Source organism: Helianthus annuus, chromosome 10 (genome assembly GCF_002127325.2).
Source record: "Helianthus annuus cultivar XRQ/B chromosome 10, HanXRQr2.0-SUNRISE, whole genome shotgun sequence".
Taxonomy (NCBI): domain Eukaryota; kingdom Viridiplantae; phylum Streptophyta; class Magnoliopsida; order Asterales; family Asteraceae; genus Helianthus; species Helianthus annuus.
This window is the reverse complement of record NC_035442.2, coordinates 104,766,426-104,787,782: the sequence shown is the minus strand read 5'-3', so window position 1 is coordinate 104,787,782 and position 21,357 is coordinate 104,766,426. Positions and strand designations below refer to the sequence as shown.

The following is a 21,357-nucleotide window of genomic DNA, read 5'->3' as shown; positions in this document are numbered from 1 at the left end:
AACGTACCGCGAATGGGATCGCGCGAACTGGATCGCAAATCGTGGGCAACCTAGCGAATTCTGTGACTATGGTCTATCTAACCTAGAGTGCAGAATTCTCTAGATCAGATTATCACAGAACACGAGTAGAAACAAAAATATTAAACTGTCTTTTATTGATTATCCAATACAAGTGTTTACAATCAATTTAAGACACAGAAATCTCTCAGCCTCTCCCTATAGATTTCTCCCTCAATCTCACGTCCTCTCCCTGGGTACCTGGGTAACTGAAAAACTCTTAGAATCCTAAACCCTAATGCAAAACATGTTTATATACTCCATGTTTGCATACTGGGCTAGGCCATTCTCCAAGCCCATTATAACTCTAAACAAGCTAAACACAAATGCTAAGCCCAATACAAATATCCAAAGACTAAACTATTAAACTATTAAGTTGTTGTCACAAAATATGCACCAACAGACTCCCCCTTGACAAATAGCTTTATAGTGTAACTTTGTCTTCAAACATCTTGCAATCTTTTGGTCTTTTGGTCTTTTGATAGCTTCAGCTGCACACAATTTCTGACATCAATAGGGGGGGGGGGGTTTAAAGGGACATACCAGCCTTTTAAAGGGACCTTGTGCCTCGTAATTATATCCATGTAGGAAAGGGTGCCAGATAGTTATATACACGTAGGAAAGGGGTAGATACGTAGGCAAAAAAACCTTACTGAGTTAATGCTCGGTTAATAGTGTTGCAACAAAGTTGCCAGTAAAGTTAATATATTTCTTTTACCAAATACATACTATAAATGAACAAAATTTGAAGAAAAATATATTTCTTTTACCAAATACATACTATAAATGAACAAAATTTGAAGAAATAGAGATGTGATTGTTCCCAATTTATTTGATAAATAGTGTTGTTAACTATTGAGAAATTTAAATCGGGCGACACGGTTGTTCAAATTGCTCGAACTTCGCTCGACGCTCGCTCAGAATATTTACTGCTCGAAAAACGCTCGCTTGATTTGAGGCTCGGTTTTAAATGAGCCGCTCCGCTCGGTTCGGTTTGTAAACGAGCCAAGTACGAGCAAAGGTCCGCTCGGTTCAGCTCGGCTCGTGAACAGCCCTATATATAATAACGTTGATATCAATAATATACATATATGTTTAATCCCAATTTTCTAATTTATAAAACCATGTAGTTTATAAATTATGAATATTTATAATACAATTCACTTAAATAACTTGTTGATGCGATACATTGAATAAGAATAATTTATAAATGCGTTTATAATATAAGGGAAAAGATCAAATAGGAAGTTAATTTTCGCTAGGAAGGATAGGAAGCCATAGGATTATGACATGTGGCAAATTTTAAAATAAAGAGAAAGGGTATTTTAGTCAATCCAACTCCTTCTTCTTCCTTTTTCAAAACCCAGTAAATTCAAAAACCCACCATTTTCAAAACCCACCATCTTCAACTATTTCTTCACTTTCTATCTCAATAATCACTACATTATAGTGCGATTTTCATCACCAATCAATGATTCAGAACCCGATCAACGTGTTCTTTAGCTTTTTTTTGAAGAAAACCCAGTTTAATTTCATAAAAAAATCTCGTTTTTTCCGGTGATTTTGGAGATAATCACTCGATTCGTTCGATTCGAGCGTTGATAAGTGTTTCTATCATTCAAAATTTGTCAATTGATGAAGAAATCGGCTTCGATCCATGTAAGAAATTCTTTAATTTCATTTTCATGATCTGGGTTTTTGATTTAGTCATTGCGTTTTACAATCTTTGCGGGGGTCCGGGGGCGGCAGCCCCCGGTAGCGGGGTCCCAGGGGCGGCAGCCCCTGGCGGGGTCCAAGGGGCAGAGCCCCTGGCTCAGGTCAGCTCGGAAAATTTTTTTTTTCGATTAAATTGCTGTACTAAAAACGCATCAGAAAAATTAATTTTCCATAAATTGGCTCATTTCGAAGACAGTAATTCGTAGACAATTCAGACAGTTCACAGTGACACATTTTTTAGGTGTTTTCAGTCCATTGCGTTTTAGAATGAGTCATTTTTAAGTGTTTTCTGGCCATTGCGTTTTACATATAAGACATTTCTTTGTGTTTTTGGTGCATTGCGTTTTAGGTAAAACACATTTTTATGTGTTTTCTGGCCATTGCGTTTTACAAATAAGACATTTCTGTGTGTTTTCTGGCCATTGCGTTTTACAAATAAGTCATTTCTTTGTGTTTTTGGTGCATTGCGTTTTAGGTAGAACACATTTTTATGTGTTTTCTGGCCATTGCGTTTTACAAATAAGACATTTCTGTGTGTTTTCTGGCCATTGCGTTTTACAAATAAGTCATTTCTTTGTGTTTTTGGTGCATTGCGTTTTAGAAAAATGTCATTTTTTAGGTTTTTTTTTTCATTGCGTTTTACGTAACTGGTGGTTTTTCTATTGCGTTTTACGCAACTGGGTTTTAATTTTTTTTTTTTAAAATATAGCAATAGTATACTCGTTTTAAAGAAAAAAAACGCTCGTTTTTTTGGTGCAATTTTTATAAAAAAATAATGTCGTATGAAAGAGTTATTAACGTTTAAAAAATGGGGGGGAATTGGAGGAGAGAGAAACTATTGGCTTGGATTGACTAGAATGCCCTTGAACAAACTCACGCGCCTCTTTTATTCTTTTCAATTTCCCTGATTTAATCTTAGCCCTTGATTAACTTAATGAATGGTCAAGATCACTTCCTATCCTTCCTAGCCAAATAAACTTCCTATTGTATCTCCACCCTATAATATAAAGCTAAAATCATATTAATTTAACATTTTAACCAAATGAGCCAACAAGGCTCTCCAATAGAAAATTTGATAAAATTATTAATTTTTATTTTGTTTCCTCTTTTCCCTGTCATTATAAAACTAGGGGTAATAATTTTCGATACGAAATTAATTAGGTTTTGGGTTATGATATCTAACTTATTTAATCAACAGGTCATGATTGAGATGTTTTAGGTACTTTTAATAAAAATATCAATCCGTCAACATAATTAGGTAAACCCCCATGGCCTTACTTATAGCGACAGCGGTGAAATGTGATGCCGGGGTTCTATCCCTATAAGTGGAGGTTGATTAAGTGATATTTACGAGCAGTGACGGATCTTGCCCGTTGAACGTGCGAGGGCCGAAAGACACGGGCACTAAAAAAAGCCCGGGCAAGCCCGGGCCAAACATAGTATATATTTAAAATTTCGATCGAAATACGGAAAATTAGCACTACGGCCGAAAAACTTGCCTGGGCCGTGGCCCTCCCACGAGCCTTCTAAGAACCGCCCCTGTTTACGAGTAAAAAATTGTTGTTAAAAAGGTAAACATATTAATCCGCTACCCCGTTTATTTTTACTCGTCAAATTGAAACTTGACTTTTACTAATTTATCATCTCTACACTCTCATACTTTCTCTCCTTAAAATCTGTGTGGTGATGGTTAGAGTAAAGAAAAAACAAAAGACAGAGAAAGAGCTAAAAGATAATATTTTATCTTTTAAAAAGTCTAACTTGCTTTGGCGTAATACGAATCCCATCACACATGTAACGTTCAACATATTGTTGCTTGTTGAGATCTCCACACCATAACTACGTGTGGAATCCAAATTCATATTTTACACTACAATACAAAAAATCTCAATCATGTGATTTCTCTAAATTTAAATTTCAAAAGATAATATTGTGTGACATTGTTTCTCTATAACGTAGTTTATCTTATGACACTAAATATACCTACACACCATGGTGTTAGGTGTTTGTAAGATACCTCCGGATCAAGTGGTTATGAATTCGAGTTCTCGTCTAGGACAAAAGAAGAATAAGTTTAAGACTAAAAAGTCAATTTTTTACCAACTAGATTTCCTATAAATCAAATCCATATACAACAAGCATAAAAATCAATATGAATTGGTAATTGAAGTTTTTGCATCTAAAAAGCTATAAAATTGGTGTTTTACTTGTAATAAACCTTCAAAGATACGTTACACCAATGAATATGTACTAAAATTATAAACTAGGGTGTTTGCCCGCGTGTTGCGGTGGTACGTTTCCGCTAGCATTTGCTCGGAATTGGTTCAGTTCAATTTGTTATAGTACCATTTAAAAATCATAATGAACTGGTAACTGAAGTTTTTGTATCTTAAAAACGCTATAAAATCTGTTATTACTTGTAATAAACCTTCAAAGATGCGTTACACCAATGAATGTGCACTATAACTATAAGCTAGGGTATTTGCCTGTGCTTGTGGTGGTATGTTACCGTGGTCATTCAATAGTACCGGTACCATACATGCAATCGGTATACAAAACTACACATGTTTTACATTGACCGAAAACGATAATAATAAACACAGTTACCAGCATCGATGTTGTTCGAAAGGTATCGAGCAGTTTAGATCGTCATGGTACCAGTACCAGTATTCATTATCGCAGACAGAGTTGTATAAATGAAAAATTATCGAAACCGGAAACCATAAAAATGAATATAGGTAACGATACCGATATTGTTCGGTCGGTTTCGTTTCGATTCACTATGGTAGCGGCACGGTATCCGTAACCATAATAAATATGGGTACATGTATCGTTGTTGTTCGGTTTGGTTTAGTACGGTATGGTAGTGATATAGTGTCAGTTTAGTTTATTGAAAGCAAAAAGAAATACGGGTACCGATACAGATGTTTGGTCGGTTTTGGCTCTGTTTGTAACGATAATGACATAGTATCTGTTTTTAATATAATTTATATCGCAATATTGAAAAAAATATGAAATGCACGTTATTAGAAAATTAAATTAACTGAAGAATAAATATATTAAGAATGAAATAAATACTTAAAAATAATGAATTACTATTTATCGGTGATTTCAGTTTGATACGATAGGACACGATATTCTAATAAAATTTATATTGCAATGTTGAAAAAAAAACATAGCTGTGGAGTTAAATTTTTTAAAGGTGTTAATGTACGCAAATTATTAGAAAAAAAAGCAAATTAAAATGATAAATAAATTTTAAAATAAATACTTAAAATACTAGAATCTATAAGATATATTACAAAAATCAAAACAAATATTTAAAATATTAGAATCACTATTCATCGACTTTCAAAATTCATATATACGAGCTTTTAAGACTCATGCGTTGCGGCGAGACCACTAAACTGAACAAAGAACAGACGTAAAAGCGTTGAACCACGCATGCGTGTTACGGCGTGTTAACTCATCAAATTTAGACCAAAACGTAAAATATCATTCTACAAAAGCCTAAACTTTACTCTTCTCAAAGCGGAAACAAATTAGATAAACCAAAAGGTATGAAAAACCTTGGAGGCTAAATTAAGAAAAACAAAACCTTATTACAATTCTCAAAGTGAAAAGAAAAAAAGTTGATAATCAAATTCTAAAAGCAAAAACATTATGTAAAACTTTGATGGCCAATTTAGAAAAAGAAAAACTGCACAACAAAAGTTGTGTCCAAATAAAGAAAAGAGTAAAATGTCTGGTCGGTACATGTGGTTTGCAGATATTGAAGACTTGGTCACAGTGCTTCAATAATTATAAAGCTGGTCCCGGTGGTTGCAACATTCGCACTCGGGTGATCCTTATCACTAACCCATGTTAAGTTTCTCAGTTAAATGTGTGCGAAATGACTAGATTGTCACTAAACAATAAAAAATATAAAGATGGCCCACCCTCATCTTCTTCTTCCTCTCTCTCTCTAAAACCCACCACCTCCTCCACATTCAACCCACCACCACCACCTCCACTTTCAATCCACCACCTCCACCATCACCCTCGACCCACTACCACCACCACCTCCACTTTCAATCCACCACCTCCACTATCACCTTCAACCCACCCCACCCTTCAATTCACAACCACACTCTAACTTTGCCTGTTGTTAATAATAACATATCTAGGAATGGTACACCGGAGAGGAGGCCTATGACGCCGGTGAGGAAGTTAGCGAATTTGAATTCGATTGATCAGATGTGGTGGTCTGCGACGGAGAGATCACGACATGGGAGTTTTATGATGAGGAGTGTGGATTTAACGAATGAGAATGTGAAATTGAGTGGATCTGGAACCGCTATTGTTGTTAAGGCATTACATAAGTCTATGATCGGTGAGAGCAAATTGAAAGGTAATAAGCCTGAGGTTCTGGAGGTTAGTAAAAGTATTGATAAGCTTTTTAGTGAGTTTGATAATGCGGATTGTGTGAATTTGGATGTGAAGAGTGTTTCCTCTACGGTGAGTGAGCAACTTGCTGGAGTTGGAGTGTGGTTGTTAATTGAAGGGTGGGGGTGGGGTGGGTTGGGTTGGGTTGAAGGTGACGGTGGAGGTAGAGGTGGTGGTGGGTTGAAGTTGACGGTGGAGATGGTGGTGGGTTGAAGGTGACGGTGGAGGATTGAAAGTGGAGGTGGCGGTGGTGGTTATGGGTTGAAGGTGACGGTGGTGGTGGGTTTTTAGAGAGGGGGGGGGGGGGAGAAGAAGATGAGGGTGGGCCATCTTTATATTTTTTATTGTTCAGGGGCAATCTAGTCATTTCGTACACATTTAACCAGAAACTTAACATGGGTTAGTGATAAGGATTACGCGAGTGTAAAAATTGCAACCACTGGACCAACTTTGTAATTATCGAAACACCGGGACCAAGTATGCAATATTTACAAACCACAGAGACTAACCAGGTATTTAACTCTTACGAAAAAATAAATTTTATTATTCCTAAAGCTTATGTATAAAAAACAAATACATGTAATAAATTTCGAGACAAATAAAATGACAAAAAAGTATGTATATATGCAATACTATAATATAACAAACCGAAATAATTTTTAAAATTAAATTTGAGTTAAATTCCTGGTTGCGGTTGGTCTCAGTGGTTTGCAGATATTGCGGATTTGGTCCCAAGGATTCAAAAATTACAGAGTTGGTCCTAGTGTTTGTAATTTTTACACTTGTTTGATCCTTATCACTAACCCAAGTTAAATTTATCAGTTTAGTGTGTGTGAAATGACATAATTACCCCTAAACATAATACCTTTATTAAGAAAAACAAAAAGTAAATTGTGGGTCCCACCCACTACTACTTCTTCTTCCCCAGACTACCATCACCACCATCTCACCTACACCACACCCATCACCGTTTATTCTTCCCCATACTACCACTACCATCTCACCTACACCACCGCTGAACACCTACCACCACCGTCTCCCCTCCACCACCACCGTCTCCCCACCATAACCATTGTCAACCAACCACAACAGCCTCCACTGTCAACTAACCACAACAGCCTCCATGGTCAACCATCGACCATCTCACCTGCGACGCGTTGATCCTAGCGTAAATGCGTCCCCAACAAATCCGTCAAAAACACGGAATCTAGATTATTAGTCTTTTTTATTCTTTTTCGGTTTTTTTTTTTATTTTAGCATTGTATTTTTTATTTCTTATTTCGGTTTTTATTTATTTTAACAATGTAATTTAATGAAATTTTATTAGTTTTAATAAAAAAAGAGTTAATTACTGTTTTCGTCCTTATGATTTGTCAAAAATCAGCATTTCAGTCCATTAGTTTAAAAATTGCGATTTCGGTCCCTGTGGTTCCACTTTCGTAACCATTTCAGTCCACCTCGTAACCATTTCAGTCCATATACTTACATAATAAATGGATTGAAATGGTTACGAAAGTGAAACCACAGGGACTGAAATGGTTACGAAAGTGAAACCACAGGGACTGAATCGCAATTTTTAAACTAATGAACTGAAATAGTAATTTTTGACAAACCACAGGGACGAAAACAGTAACTAACTCTAAAAAAATTAGGAATTGGTTAATGATTGATCGGGCATTATCCCCACTACGCCCATTTGTGAAAAACGCCCCATAACATCCCTTTGCTAACTAAGATGACACGTGTCAGACAATGCCCATAAAGAGGGGAATTATTCATAACAAACAAACAAACTATCCACTCAATCCACCAAAACCGAACCATTATTAAATCGGTAGACGGCTGGTCAGCCGATTTACCCAACCGAATTAGTAAGGTTTCTTGTTCTGAGTCACCTGGTTTTAAATAGCTTTTAAATAGCTGACCCCATCAAAGATTTATCCCTTCAACCTCACCAAAAGTCCATTTTCTGTCTATTCATTTATTTATTTATAAATACAAACCCTCTTCTAAGCTGCCTCTAACAATTACTTGCTCTTGTAAACGAAGGTATCTTTTCATCGTCACTTTCGCTATTCGACATGTGATTTGCAGATATAATAATATAGTATTTGAGATCTTATCGATGATTGACCTCGATAAACCCGTGGCCAATATACTACGATATTTCCTATCTGTCATATCGAATTGTAATATACTATATTAGTAATATAGTATTTGAGATCTTTGCTTTTTAATCATGCAATCCAGCACATAACTTTGTTGAATTGATTACCCTTGTTTCTTTGCTTTTCAATAGTTGATTGATTATCTTTGAATAACTGAACAAGTTATGGCTGAAGGAAAGAGTGGGATCGCTAAGGATGTTACAGAAGTAAGCTTGTGTTTTTCTGGATTGTATGATGTTGGTTTTTGTAAAAATGTTGCATACTAGATGTTTGATTATATATATATATTTATACATGCAGTTGATTGGTAACACTCCTTTGGTTTATCTCAACAATGTTGTGGATGGTTGTGTTGGCCGTATTGCGGCTAAACTGGAAATGATGGAGCCTTGTTCTAGTGTTAAGGACAGGTGTGGTTATCACTTACAAGAATTTGGATTTATAAGTCAAAGTTGGATTAGTTATGGTTGTGTTTGTTTGTTTTGGGTGTGTGTAGGATTGGTTATAGCATGATTACGGACGCCGAAGAAAAGGGGCTCATAACACCTGGAGAGGTTTGTTAGCATCATATAAGTTAGCTTATGTTGTTTTACGCTAAAAAGGAAACAGTCGGAAATCAATTTAATTTGGGAAAAAATCTTCATTGGCGAAAACTGGAGCCTTGAGTTACGGGATTCGGGCCTGACGGGTGCCACATGATCGGGCTCGTCGTGAGCTTCGCGTCCGCTGCTTATGGGCTCTGTAACTCCACTCATAGCCCAAGTTATGCGTTTTTTTAAAAGTTTGAGCCTTTTGTACTCTAGTTTTGTTCAACTGGTCCAAGTTAGAGTCTGCTAGCTCTTGGATCAGCTCCGTATCAACTTAAGTATATCAAATACAATTAGTTTAAGGGGCTGTTTGTTTACCTCTTAATGAGGCTCTTAATGGTTCAGACCTCTTACTGGTTCAGCACTTAATGGTTCGGACTGTTTGTTTCGCGAGCAGATGTCTGAATGGTTCAGACATTTGCCTCTGAATGGTTAAGCATTATACTAAGTCTGAATGGTTAAGACCTCTAATCTGAATTGGTCAGACATTTGCCTCTAAACAGTTAAGCATTACACTGGCTCTTAATGGTTCAGACCTCTTACTGATTCAGCAATTAATGGTTCAGACCTCTTATTGGTTCAACACTTAACCATTCAGAAGTTACCAAACAACCCCTAAGAACGAATCTTAGATGCTATATTATTGTAATTCAGTTACTTAGTAACCGTCTTTAGTGTTCATAGTTATGATTGTTATCTAATGGTGTTATAGCATAGTAAATCTCAAAATCGACTTCATCTAACATATTTGTTGTAAATTATTGCTAAAGAGTGTCCTTGTCGAACCAACAAGCGGCAACACTGGCATTGGGCTAGCTTTCATGGCTGCGGCAAAGGGGTACAAGCTCATCATTACGATGCCTGCTTCGATGAGCCTTGAGAGACGAATTGTTCTCCGTGCTTTTGGTGCTGAGTTGGTCCTTACTGATCCCGCTAAAGGAGTGAAAGGTGCTCTCCAGAAAGCTGAGGAGATTATGGCTAAAACGCCAAATTCTTACATGCTTCAGCAGTTTGAGAATCCTGCTAATCCAAAGGTAGTTTATTTTTTATTATTTTTTTTTTATAATTGTTGTTGATATATTTATGTTACGACGAATATTGATTATCTGTGTCTCTTAGATCCATTACGAAACAACTGGACCTGAAGTCTGGAAAGGTACAGGTGGGAAAATCGATGCTTTTGTTTCCGGCATTGGTACTGGCGGTACGATTACAGGTGCAGGGAAATATCTTAAAGAGCAGAACCCTGACATAAAGGTTTGATTGCTTTTACTTGTTCAGGCCTAATTTGACATTTAGAGGTGTTAGGATGCGGGTCAAAGCAAGTCGGGTTGGGCCGAACCGCCAATACTTTGTTTTATATTTTGGTTTGAACTTTATAAAATATTAATACACTGTAAGCATTAGAATACACATGAGACAACTTTTGACCCGTTTCATTTTTAGCTAACTTTAACCCATAAAAACCATCACTACAAGTAGTATATCCTTGACATAATAATATATTTTCTTTTCTATTTCTGTATTTCATCAATGCTTCTATTCTCCACGTCTTTTTCATACCGCTAATTAATTAATTTAATTTTTGTCATCAGCTTTACGGCATTGAGCCTACTGAAAGTGCTATTTTGTCTGGAGGAACCCCTGGTAAGCTACACCGATGCTTTATTTATTTTATTTTTTCTTATCTTGTATTAGAGGGCTTACGGTTTTAACTACAAAATAGTACATTTTTTTAGAATCGTTTAAGAGAAGTTCCATATATCCTATTTTCTGTCATTTTTATGTTAAACCAATGTATAAAATTCACTATCAGATGTTTAACGTCTTGATTATATAAATATGAAGTGGATAACAAAACCAACCTGAGCACCGAAAGCTAATCATCATAGGTTACATGAATCTTAAAAAAAACAAATGGGGTCATCTATATCATGTTCAGTGAACTAATATACTCATCTTAATGAATATTTTTGCATTATTGATTATGTGTATGGTGCCTAAGGTCCACATAAGATCCAAGGGATTGGTGCTGGATTCATCCCTGGTGTTTTAGAAGTTGATCTTATTGATGAAGTTATTAAAGTAAGACCCGCCCCTCGTTATCCTCTTTTTATCACTCTACTGTATGGCTTTTTGGGTTTTATTTTTTCACAACTAGAAGTTGGGGGTTGTCAATTGTTGATTGTTCTAATTAAAGTGATGTTCTATGCGTAAGGTTTCAAGTGAAGAAGCAATTGAAACTGCAAAGCTTCTTGCTCTTAAAGAAGGATTACTTGTAAGTTAGAGTTACTATTCTTCATATGCATCTTTGAACATGTTAAATTGCTTCATTTGGTAATCTTCAAAAGAGGTGACACGTTCGACCCATTTACTTTTGAATGGGTCAACTTGGGCTATGTTTTATCTTCTGAGATGGGTTTATCTGTTGCAGGTGGGGATATCATCTGGTGCAGCAGCCGCAGCTGCAATCAAGATTGCAAAGAGGCCAGAAAGTGCTGGAAAGCTGATTGTTGTAAGTTTCTTCATTATTTTTCCGGCTTTAGGTATTCGTATACTATTCCATCAAGTTTCCCGATACGTTTCAAATTCGCAATCGGTTTTAATTCTATGTTTGCAATGTTCTTTACGTGATGTGAACATGGAAATGAGCTCCATTTATCAATTTGATATTAATGCTCTCAATATAATATCATTGTCAAATTGTCACAAGACTAGAGATAGCAAATTCGACCCGTGTACTTATAAATGGGCCCAACTAGATTAAGTTTATCTCTAATTGGTCAAAGGGTAAATTTGAAAAAAAGGTACGAAGCATGCCAAATGTATTCACATAGTTTTAATTATCATATTCAACACACAATAATTACCAGTTTTGACCTGTTACCCAACCTTTTATACGAGCCTGCAGGGGTTTCATTTCTATATTAATTACGTGGTGTGCGTATGTAGCTAATGATATTTTATGTGCAACCAAATGCAGGCTGTGTTCCCGAGTTTCGGGGAGCGGTATCTGTCTTCTGTGCTATTTGATTCGGTGCGAAAGGAGGCAGAGACTATGACTTTTGATCCTTGAATACAATGAGATTGTGTTATTAAGAGGGATCATGTCAACATATTTGAAGTTCAATTTGTAACTGATGTCTTTTTTTTTCATGGGGCACCTTGTTCTATTTTTGGTCCCGTTGTATGCTTGTTTCGAATGTTATATCATGTGGATGATATCTTTTTCTACCTTGTTGTGGTAATTATAAATAACTGATCATTCAAAACATAGTGACTTGGCAATTCAAACCACATTTTCAACAACTACAAATGAAAACTACAAATAAAAGTGTCAGCGGGAATAGTTCCTGTCCCCTATTAGTTTAAATGGGTAGCATAGTTAACAGTGCCAGGCAGACAACTACAAATGAAAGTGTCGGCAGGAATAGTTCCTGCCCCCTATTGGTTTAAATGGGCGGCATAGTCAACAGTGCCAGGCAGCTGCCTGACACTTCCTTATTGGCCTAACAAATTTACGATTTTATCCCGCCTTAAAATTACGATTTTGCCATCAGTATAGAATTATGTTTTTGCCCCCACTTAAAAATAAATTTGCGCTTTTACTCCTAGCTAAAAATTTCGATTTTGCACTCGGTTAAAAATTACGATTTTGCCCTGTTTAAATTTACACCCTTGCCATTAGTTTTTTTCCCTTATAATTACGATTTTGCCATCAATTCAAAATTATGTTTTTACCCCCACTTAAAAATAAATTTGCGCTTTTGCTCCCAGCTAAAAATTTCTATTTTGCCCTCGGTTAAAACTTACGATTTTGCCCCATTTAAGTTTACACTTTTACCGTTAGTTTTTTTCCTTAAAATTACGATTTTGCCATCAGTTTAAAATTATGTTTTTACCCCCCACTTAAAAATAAATGTACGCTTTTGCTCCCAGCTAAAAATTTCAATTTTTCCCTCGGTTAAAAATTACGATTTTGCCCCGTTTAAATTTAGAGTTTTGCAATTAGTTTTTTTTCTCACAGCCAAATTATGATTTTCCCCCCAACTTAAATTTACCTTTTCTCCATCGTTTTTGTTTGTTTTTCTGGTTAAATTACAATTTTGCCCCCAGTGTAAATTTGCAGTCATGCCGGCAGGTGCCTGGCACTCCCCCATTGGTCCTTTTAATTTACGATTTCATCCCTGAATTAAAATTATCATCTTGCCCTCGGTTCAAAATTACACTTTTCCCACCGTTTTATTTTTTAGCAAAACTATAAAAGTTTTTTGTTTTAATTGGTTTACTCCATTTATTTTTTTTTTCGTATCAAAGAGCTGCCTAACACTCGTTCATTAGTCCTGAAAAATTACATTTTTTCCCTGAGCCGAAAATTACGGTCTTATCATCGTTTTAGTTTCTTCCCTAGCAAAATTATAGTTGTGTTTTTTTAGTTGATTGAGAATTATTTGGCCATCGCCCAGCAACGCGGACAGGACGTCAGCTAGTCTTCAAACATTTGTGTTCACATAAGATCCAAGGGCTGGTGCTGAATCATAAAATAAAAGAATTGGTGGCAAGTAAAAGTGTTTTGTTCCCACATCGGAGGTGTGAGAAACAGTGGGTGGGTATTGTGGGCTATAAAAAAGGATGGTGGGTCTTTTTTAAAGCTTAACCCGTCCTGTCAGGGTGAGAGGCGACCGATCAATGATCGTATAGAGACGGTGGGTCGTGCCGACACCTAAGACAACGAACACACTTTTTTAAGGCGAGCGAGTCTGCTCTACTTTAAGTGGGCTTGCCCGTCAATTTTTGGAAGCCCATTTTATTGGGTCCCAACAAATAATTTAATCCACTAGTTTTGTTAGAGGGCTTGCATGTCACGCATTGGATCTGATTTATCAAGGGGGTTCCATTGGATAATTATTTGTGCTGGAAATCCTTTTCAAGATAATATATCTAAGGGTGAAGATATGTTAGCTTAAGTCCAAGGCATGAACGGGAAGAAAATGACAGGGGCTATTTTTCAAGTTACGGCGTGGGAGAAATGAAAGGTCTCCCACGAAAGGTTAGAAACGAGAAAACTTTCAACGATCGGCACCTTAATTTTGAGAGAACAACAAACATTATAAAAAAATTTCTTTTATTTTGTTAAGCAATTGGTCTAAATTTTGTGATCTTGATTGGGCTAGATGGGTAGACTTTAACATTCATGATGTAATCTTGTAATGTTTTTTCGGGTCCCAGTTTCTTGCTGGTCCGTTTTCTATATATTTATATAGTGGTTTCGCCGTTAAAAAAACAAATAATTTAGTCACACATTTTAGCACTTCTGGGTAAAGTGTTTGTGTTTATTATATTTACTAGGTTATCACCTGGGACTGCTTCCCGGGTAGTTTAATTTTATTAGTTAAAAAACTTGTATTTTTATTAAAATGTAACATATTATTTCATTAAATTTTATCACAAAAATGTTGAAATACTTAAACCAAACAAATAACTACCAGTTGTGAACATTAATATTGGTAATTATGATTTTTTAGGTGCCAAAAGTTTTAACACTTAAACTAATCATCAAATACTCTTTTACTAATTAAAGTCATACACGGCCCAACACTTTTATAACATTAAAGGCCCAATTTTCATTATCAATAACATAAAAAGCACAAGAATATAAGAACTTGTTGAACAAATACAAAATAAACCAACTAAGTAACATCAATAGAACAGAGCTGTTACCTTTATCATTTAATTTCTTTTTCACTTTTATTTTATGCATATGTATAATTGTCATGAACCATCTATATTGCTTTAAAAACTTTATTATATGTTTATGATTTTGAAACGAAATTTGAAGATGTGGTTTGAATTACCAAATCACTATGTTTTGAATGATCAATTATTTATAATTACCAAAACAAGGTAGAAAAAGATATCATCCACATGATATAACATTCGAAACAAGCATACACCGGGACCAAAAATAGAACAAGGTGCCCCATGAAAAAAAAAAAAGACATCAGTTACAAATTGAACTTCAAATATGTTGACAAGATCCCTCTTAATAACACAATGTCATTGTATTCAAGGATCAAAGGTCATAGTCTCTGCCTCCTTTCGCACCGAATCAAATAACACAGTAGACAGATATCGCTCCCCGAAACTCGGGAACACAGCCTGCATTTAGTTGCACATAAAATCTCATTAGCTACATATGCACACCACGTAATTAATATAGAAATGAAACACCTGCAGGCTCGTATAAAGGTTAGGTAACGGGTCAAAATTGGTAACTATTGTATAGTTGGATTGACCCAGAACACCTTTTCTAATTTTTTTATAAATCCATAGTGTGTTGAATATGATAATTAAAACTATGTGAATACATTTGGCATGCTTCATACCTTTTTTCGAATTTACCCTTTGCCCAACTAGAGATAAAATTAATCTAGATGGGCCCATTTACAAGTAAACGGGTCAAATTTGCTATCTCTAGTCTTGTGACAATTTGGACAATGATATTATATTGAGAGCATTAATATCAAATTGATAAATGGAGCTCATTTCCATGTTCACATCACGTAAAGAACATTGCAAACATAGAATTAAAACCGATTGCGAATTTGAAACGTATCGGGAAACTTGATGGAATAGTATACGAATACCTAAAGTTGGAAAAATAATGAAGAAACTTACAACAATCAGCTTTCCAGCACTTTCTGACCTCTTTGCAATCTTGATTGCAGCTGCGGCTGCTGCACCAGATGATATCCCCACCTGCAACAGATAAAAGTTGACCCATTCAAAAGTAAATGGGTCGAACGTGTCAACTCTTTTGAAGATTACCAAATGAAGCAATTTAACATGTTCAGAGATGCGTATGATGAATAATATTAACTCTAACTTACAAGTAATCCTTCTTTAAGAGCAAGAAGCTTTGCAGTTTCAATTGCTTCTTCACTTGAAACCTTACGCATAGAACATCACTTTAATTAAAACAATCAACGATTGACAACAAATGCCCAACTTCATCTATAAGATCAACTTGAATAAATAAAACCCAAAAAGCCATACAGTAGAGTGATAAAAAGAGGATAATGAGGGGCGGGTCTTACTTGCATAACTTCATCAATAAGATCAACTTCTAAAACAGCAGGGATCAATCCAGCACCAATCCCTTGGATCTTATGTGGACCTTAGGCACCATACACATAATCAATAACGCAAAAATATTCATTAATAAGAAGTCCAATTGACATGAATATATTAGTTCACTGAACATGATATAGATGACCCCATTTGTTTTTTTAAGATTCATGTAACTTATGATGATTAGCTTTCGGTGCTCAGGTTGGTCTTGTTATCCACTTCATATTTATAAAATCAAGAAGTTAAACATCTGATAGTGAATTTTATACATTGGTTTAACATAAAAACGACAGAAAATAGGATAGATGATAGAAATGAAATAAACTTTGGGAGGGTGTAATGTATAAAACGATTTAGACGGGAATAAGTTTTGTAGTTGGAGCTCACCACTAGCACAGTGTATATATGGAACTTCTCTTAAACGATTCTGAAAAAAATGTACTATTTTGTAGTTAAATAAAGCATCGGTGTAGCTTACCAGGCTTTCCTCCAGACAAAATAGCACTTTCAGCAGGCTCAACGCCGTAAAGCTGATGACAAAAATTAAATTAATTAATTAGCGGTATGAAGAAAACGTGGAGAATAGATGCATTGATGAAATACAGAAATAGAAAAGAAAATATATTATTATGTCAAGGATATACTACTTGTAGTGATGGTTTTTATGGGTCAAAGTTAGCTAAAAATGAAACGGGTCAAAAGTTGTCTCATGTGTATTCTAATGCTTACAGTGTTCTGATTGTATTGTTTTAAAGAAAATATATTATTATGTCAAGGATATACTATTTGTAGTGATGGTTTATGCATTAATATTTTATAAAGTTCAAACCAAAATATAAAACAAAGTATTGGCGGTTCGGCCCAACCCGACTTGCTTTGACCCGCATCCTAACACCTCTAAATGTCAAATTAGGCCTGAACAAGTAAAAGCAATCAAACCTTTATGTCAGGGTTCTGCTCTTTAAGATATTTCCCTGCACCTGTAATCGTACCGCCAGTACCAATGCCGGAAACAAAAGCATCGATTTTCCCACCTGTACCTTTCCAGACTTCAGGTCCAGTTGTTTCGTAATGGATCTAAGAGACACAGATAATCAATATTCGTCGTAACATAAATATATCAACAACAATTATAAAAAAAAAATAATAAAAAATAAACTACCTTTGGATTAGCAGGATTCTCAAACTGCTGAAGCATGTAAGAATTTGGCGTTTTAGCCATAATCTCCTCAGCTTTCTGGAGAGCACCTTTCACTCCTTTAGCGGGATCAGTAAGGACCAACTCAGCACCAAAAGCACGGAGAACAATTCGTCTCTCAAGGCTCATCGAAGCAGGCATCGTAATGATGAGCTTGTACCCCTTTGCCGCAGCCATGAAAGCTAGCCCAATGCCAGTGTTGCCGCTTGTTGGTTCGACAAGGACACTCTTTAGCAATAATTTACAACAAATATGTTAGATGAAGTCGATTTTGAGATTTACTATGCTATAACACCATTAGATAACAATCAATCATAACTATGAACACTAAAGACGGTTACTAAGTAACTGAATTACAATAATATAGCATCTAAGATTCGTTCTTAAAGGCTTACATAATCTTAAACTAATTGTATTTGATATGCTTAAGTTGATACGGAGCTGATCCAAGAGCTAGCAGACTCTAACTTGGACCAGTTGAACAAAACTAGAGTACAAAACACTCAAACTTTTAAAAAACGCATAACTTGGGCTATGAGTGGAGTTACATAGCCCATAAGCCCGATCATGTGGCACCCGTCAGGCCCAAATCCCATAACTCAAGGCTCCAGTTTTCGCCAATGAAGATTTTTGCCGAAACTAAATTGATTTCCGACTGTTTCCTTTTTAGCGTAAAACAACATAAAGTTTAAATGCAAAATGTTCCTCAAGAATATGCATATATGATGATAACAAACCTTTCCAGGTGTTATGAGCCCCTTTTCTTCGGCGTCCGTAATCATGCTATAACCAATCCTACACACACCCAAAATAAACACAACCATAACTAATCCAACTTTGACTTATAAATCCAAATTCTTGTAAGTGATAACCACACCTGTCCTTAACACTAGAACAGGGCTCCATCATTTCGAGTTTAGCCGCAATACGGCCAACACAACCATCCACAACATTGTTGAGATAAACCAAAGGAGTGTTACCAATCAACTGCATGTATACATATATATATAATCAAACATCTAGTTTGCAACATTTAAAAAAAAAACAAACATCATGCAAATCACAAACACAAACTTACTTCCGTAACATCCTTAGCGATCCCACTCTTTCCTTCAGCCATAACTTGTTCAGTTATTCAAAGATAATCAATCAACTATTGAAAAGCAAAGAAAACAAGGGTAATCAATTCAACAACGTTATGTGCTGGATTGCATGATTAAAAAGCAAAGATCTCAAATACTATATTAATTAATATAGTATATTACAATTCGTTAGCTTTAGCCCCTTTCAACTAATGTGGACCCTCAGTTTTGCAGTCCATTTTTGTGTACTAAACGTACCAACGAAAATATATTAAACTCTTTGATAAGTTTTTAGTTGATGAGTTAAAGTTGTATTAATTTTCTAGACTGAAACTATTTTCCCAAACCAAAGAGATTTGCGTTATAAATAGTAGCTCCAAATAAGAAGGAATTTGTTTGCAGAATTCGCGTATTTGAAAAAAAGAGTTCGCGATGATGATGATTCGTATACTCCTGAACTAGAACGAAAATATATTAAACTCTTTGATAAGAACTTAATCATTTTTTTAATGATGAGTTAAAGTTGTATTAATTTTCTAGATTGAAACTATTTTCCATCGGCAGTAATTAAGTTGTCAAGAACGAATAGCGACAACCGTGATGTTGTGCATTAGTGGGAGCTGCGCAACATCTTCTTGCTACGACCGAAAGTAAATTTAAAATTGCAAAGTATTCCATCAAAACAACACGTTACAAACATCGTCCACTGCCACCCAATGGATGGATGTAAGGGTTGTTCTCACCCTTTTGGCTCCCCTCTAATATCCAAGGAAGTCTTCACTAATACGTTTGTCGTCGTATTTATGTATACAACTGCTTTTTTACTTTTTCACTCCTTGAATCATACTTCAATAAAGTCATAGGATTCATAGTAATCGTGAATTGAGTCTTACGTCGCTTGATTGGTATATTTATATTTTCCCAGGTCATATTACTAAGGCTCATAAATATTGTGGAATTGAGTCTCTAGATATTCGAAGTCGTGCATTGGAATTTTTTACTTACAAATGATCATTTATTAAGATAGCTTTAATTTCTGCATTGCAATGGCTAGTGTGTCTTATTGACGTGTGTGTAACACCCTGCGTTTCTAAAGTCAAAGTCAAAGTCAAAGGAAGTAAAGATTGCTAAATGCGATCTGTCACTCTTTGCTTAATTATTGATTGTACTCTTTGACTTGTAATCGATACTCTATTTTGTGTAACTTTAGTTGTATTATGTGGAGTAAATGCTAATGATCGCAGTTATCACTAACTGACTTATCGCTAATTTCATCGCTATTGCATCGCAACTCGAATAATATGTTCTGGATTTTGTTTTACGTGTGTGTGCTATTTATGTGTTACTGGTGCATGTTTATATTTGTTTGTGGTGATTATTCGCAAACGCAATCACAACTCTATCACAAAGCAATCTCATCACAAACTCGAGATATAAGGTTACTTTTATGTATTATGTGTTAGTTAGGTTATTTGTGTAATTATTGGTTAATACTATCGCATAGCTTACTCGAAACGCATCGCAATGCTCAACGCACGAAACGAAACATCGAAACTCAACTCGCCGGAGACATTCGATCGAGTGGTCATCTGTCCAGATGGCCATCCGATCGGACTACCCTCTGATCCGTCACACTACACCACCTTTCCTCTTTTGTCACCTATAAATAGCACATGTCACATCCTAAACAGTGATGTGACAGCTCTCTCGTCCGACCAGCGCACTTTGGGCTATTTTCTCTCGATTTCTCGCGATTCTTGTAAGTTTCTACCTCAAATCTTGTACTTCTATTATCTACACACACTCTTTCATCTTCTTCACCAACAAATCTTCACTTTCCACCATGAAATCGGCTGGTTTGAGGTGTTCTAGGATGATGTCATCATGGGGTTCTCATGAACTTCAAGATTTGACCTCATTCCACCAAGAACAACTCAGATCTAATAGATTTCAACATATTTAAACACTGATTTCACCTAAATCTAAACATTTTCAAGATTAAAAGGATTGAAAGATGTTTTCATAACTTTCTGAGTTAAATGCTTGGTTGGTCCTTGTGGTTTTCAAAAATTGTAGACTTGGTCCTAATGGTTTACTAATTACACGTGTGGTCCTAAAATTTGTCAAAAATGAACTCGGTTGGTCCCCAGCCCTAACATCAGTTAAATTTCTCAGTTAACTATCTGTGAAATGACTATATTACCCTTAAACAATTAAAAGAAATAAAAAAACATATTAAAGAAGACTCATCTTCTTCATCAGGCAATGATCCCATCCCCTGTTCTTCCCTCTCTCTCTAAAACCCACCAGCCACCATCTCCACCTTCAATCCATCACCACCACCACCACCTCCACATCCACCGTCACCTTCAACCCTAATAAACCCCAACTGAGATATACAACAACCATAAACACCCTAACATAAACCAATACTCATAACATCTACAAAAATAATGTCTCCACTGATAGCGACAAAACCATTATCTGCTTCTACATAACTCAACAACCACATTATCAGGTCTCACATCCTGCACAACTCGTTCAACATCACCAGCCGATTTCTCTGACACATGATTCGTCCCAACCAACCAAATGCACTCCGGCTCCACAAAATCAGCCCGCCACGCCGGAACCGGACCGAATTGGCTCTTTCTTATGACAACTAAGCTCCCTTCGTCTGCTAAATCGAGCAGTTCCGAGTGCGATTCAGCAATTAGGGCTCGAGATCCGGTTAATATTTGGGTCCTGAAGTCAAGTTCTGGTGGTGGAGGTTTGATTGAAACTTTTGTGCGAATATTGTGTCTGGTGGTGGGTTTTTAGAGAGAGAAGGGAGGAAGCCACCAGGGGATGGGATTAGGGTTGAAGGTACGATTCAGCAATTAGGGTTGAAGGTGACGGTGGATGTGGAGGTGGTGGTGATGGATTGAAGGTGGAGATGGTGGCTGGTGGGTTTTAGCGAGAGAGGGAAGAACAAGAGATGGGATCATTGGTCT

General features: G+C 36.1%; 2 protein-coding genes across 3 annotated transcripts; one reads left to right on the top strand and one right to left on the bottom strand.

Moving 5' to 3' along the window:
* Window positions 1–8,055: 8,055 nt before the first annotated feature.
* LOC110885058 (cysteine synthase) lies at window positions 8,056–12,227 on the top strand. Of its 2 annotated transcripts, none has more exons than XM_022132753.2 (11): window positions 8,056–8,247; window positions 8,498–8,572; window positions 8,667–8,776; window positions 8,863–8,920; window positions 9,724–9,987; window positions 10,073–10,210; window positions 10,549–10,600; window positions 10,959–11,038; window positions 11,172–11,231; window positions 11,388–11,468; window positions 11,937–12,227. In XM_022132753.2, exons 2-11 carry the CDS (start codon window positions 8,531–8,533, stop codon window positions 12,027–12,029), a joined length of 978 nt encoding a protein of 325 aa, XP_021988445.1. In that variant the 5' UTR covers window positions 8,056–8,247; window positions 8,498–8,530; the 3' UTR covers window positions 12,030–12,227. The 2 variants fall into 2 exon arrangements, with proteins under 2 accessions (XP_021988445.1, XP_035834365.1); XM_035978472.1 differs by lacking the exon at window positions 8,056–8,247 and adding an exon at window positions 8,263–8,387 and having other exon boundaries at window positions 11,937–12,187.
* Window positions 12,228–14,837: 2,610 nt separating this feature from the next.
* LOC110885059 (cysteine synthase) lies at window positions 14,838–18,501 on the bottom strand. Its single transcript, XM_022132754.2, has 10 exons — window positions 18,361–18,501; window positions 18,160–18,269; window positions 18,020–18,077; window positions 17,247–17,510; window positions 17,024–17,161; window positions 16,563–16,614; window positions 16,051–16,130; window positions 15,844–15,903; window positions 15,632–15,712; window positions 14,838–15,112 (listed from the first exon to the last, which is right to left on the bottom strand). Exons 1-10 carry the CDS (start codon window positions 18,400–18,402, stop codon window positions 15,020–15,022), a joined length of 978 nt encoding a protein of 325 aa, XP_021988446.1. The 5' UTR covers window positions 18,403–18,501; the 3' UTR covers window positions 14,838–15,019.
* Between the last annotated feature and the right edge of the window lie 2,856 nt (window positions 18,502–21,357).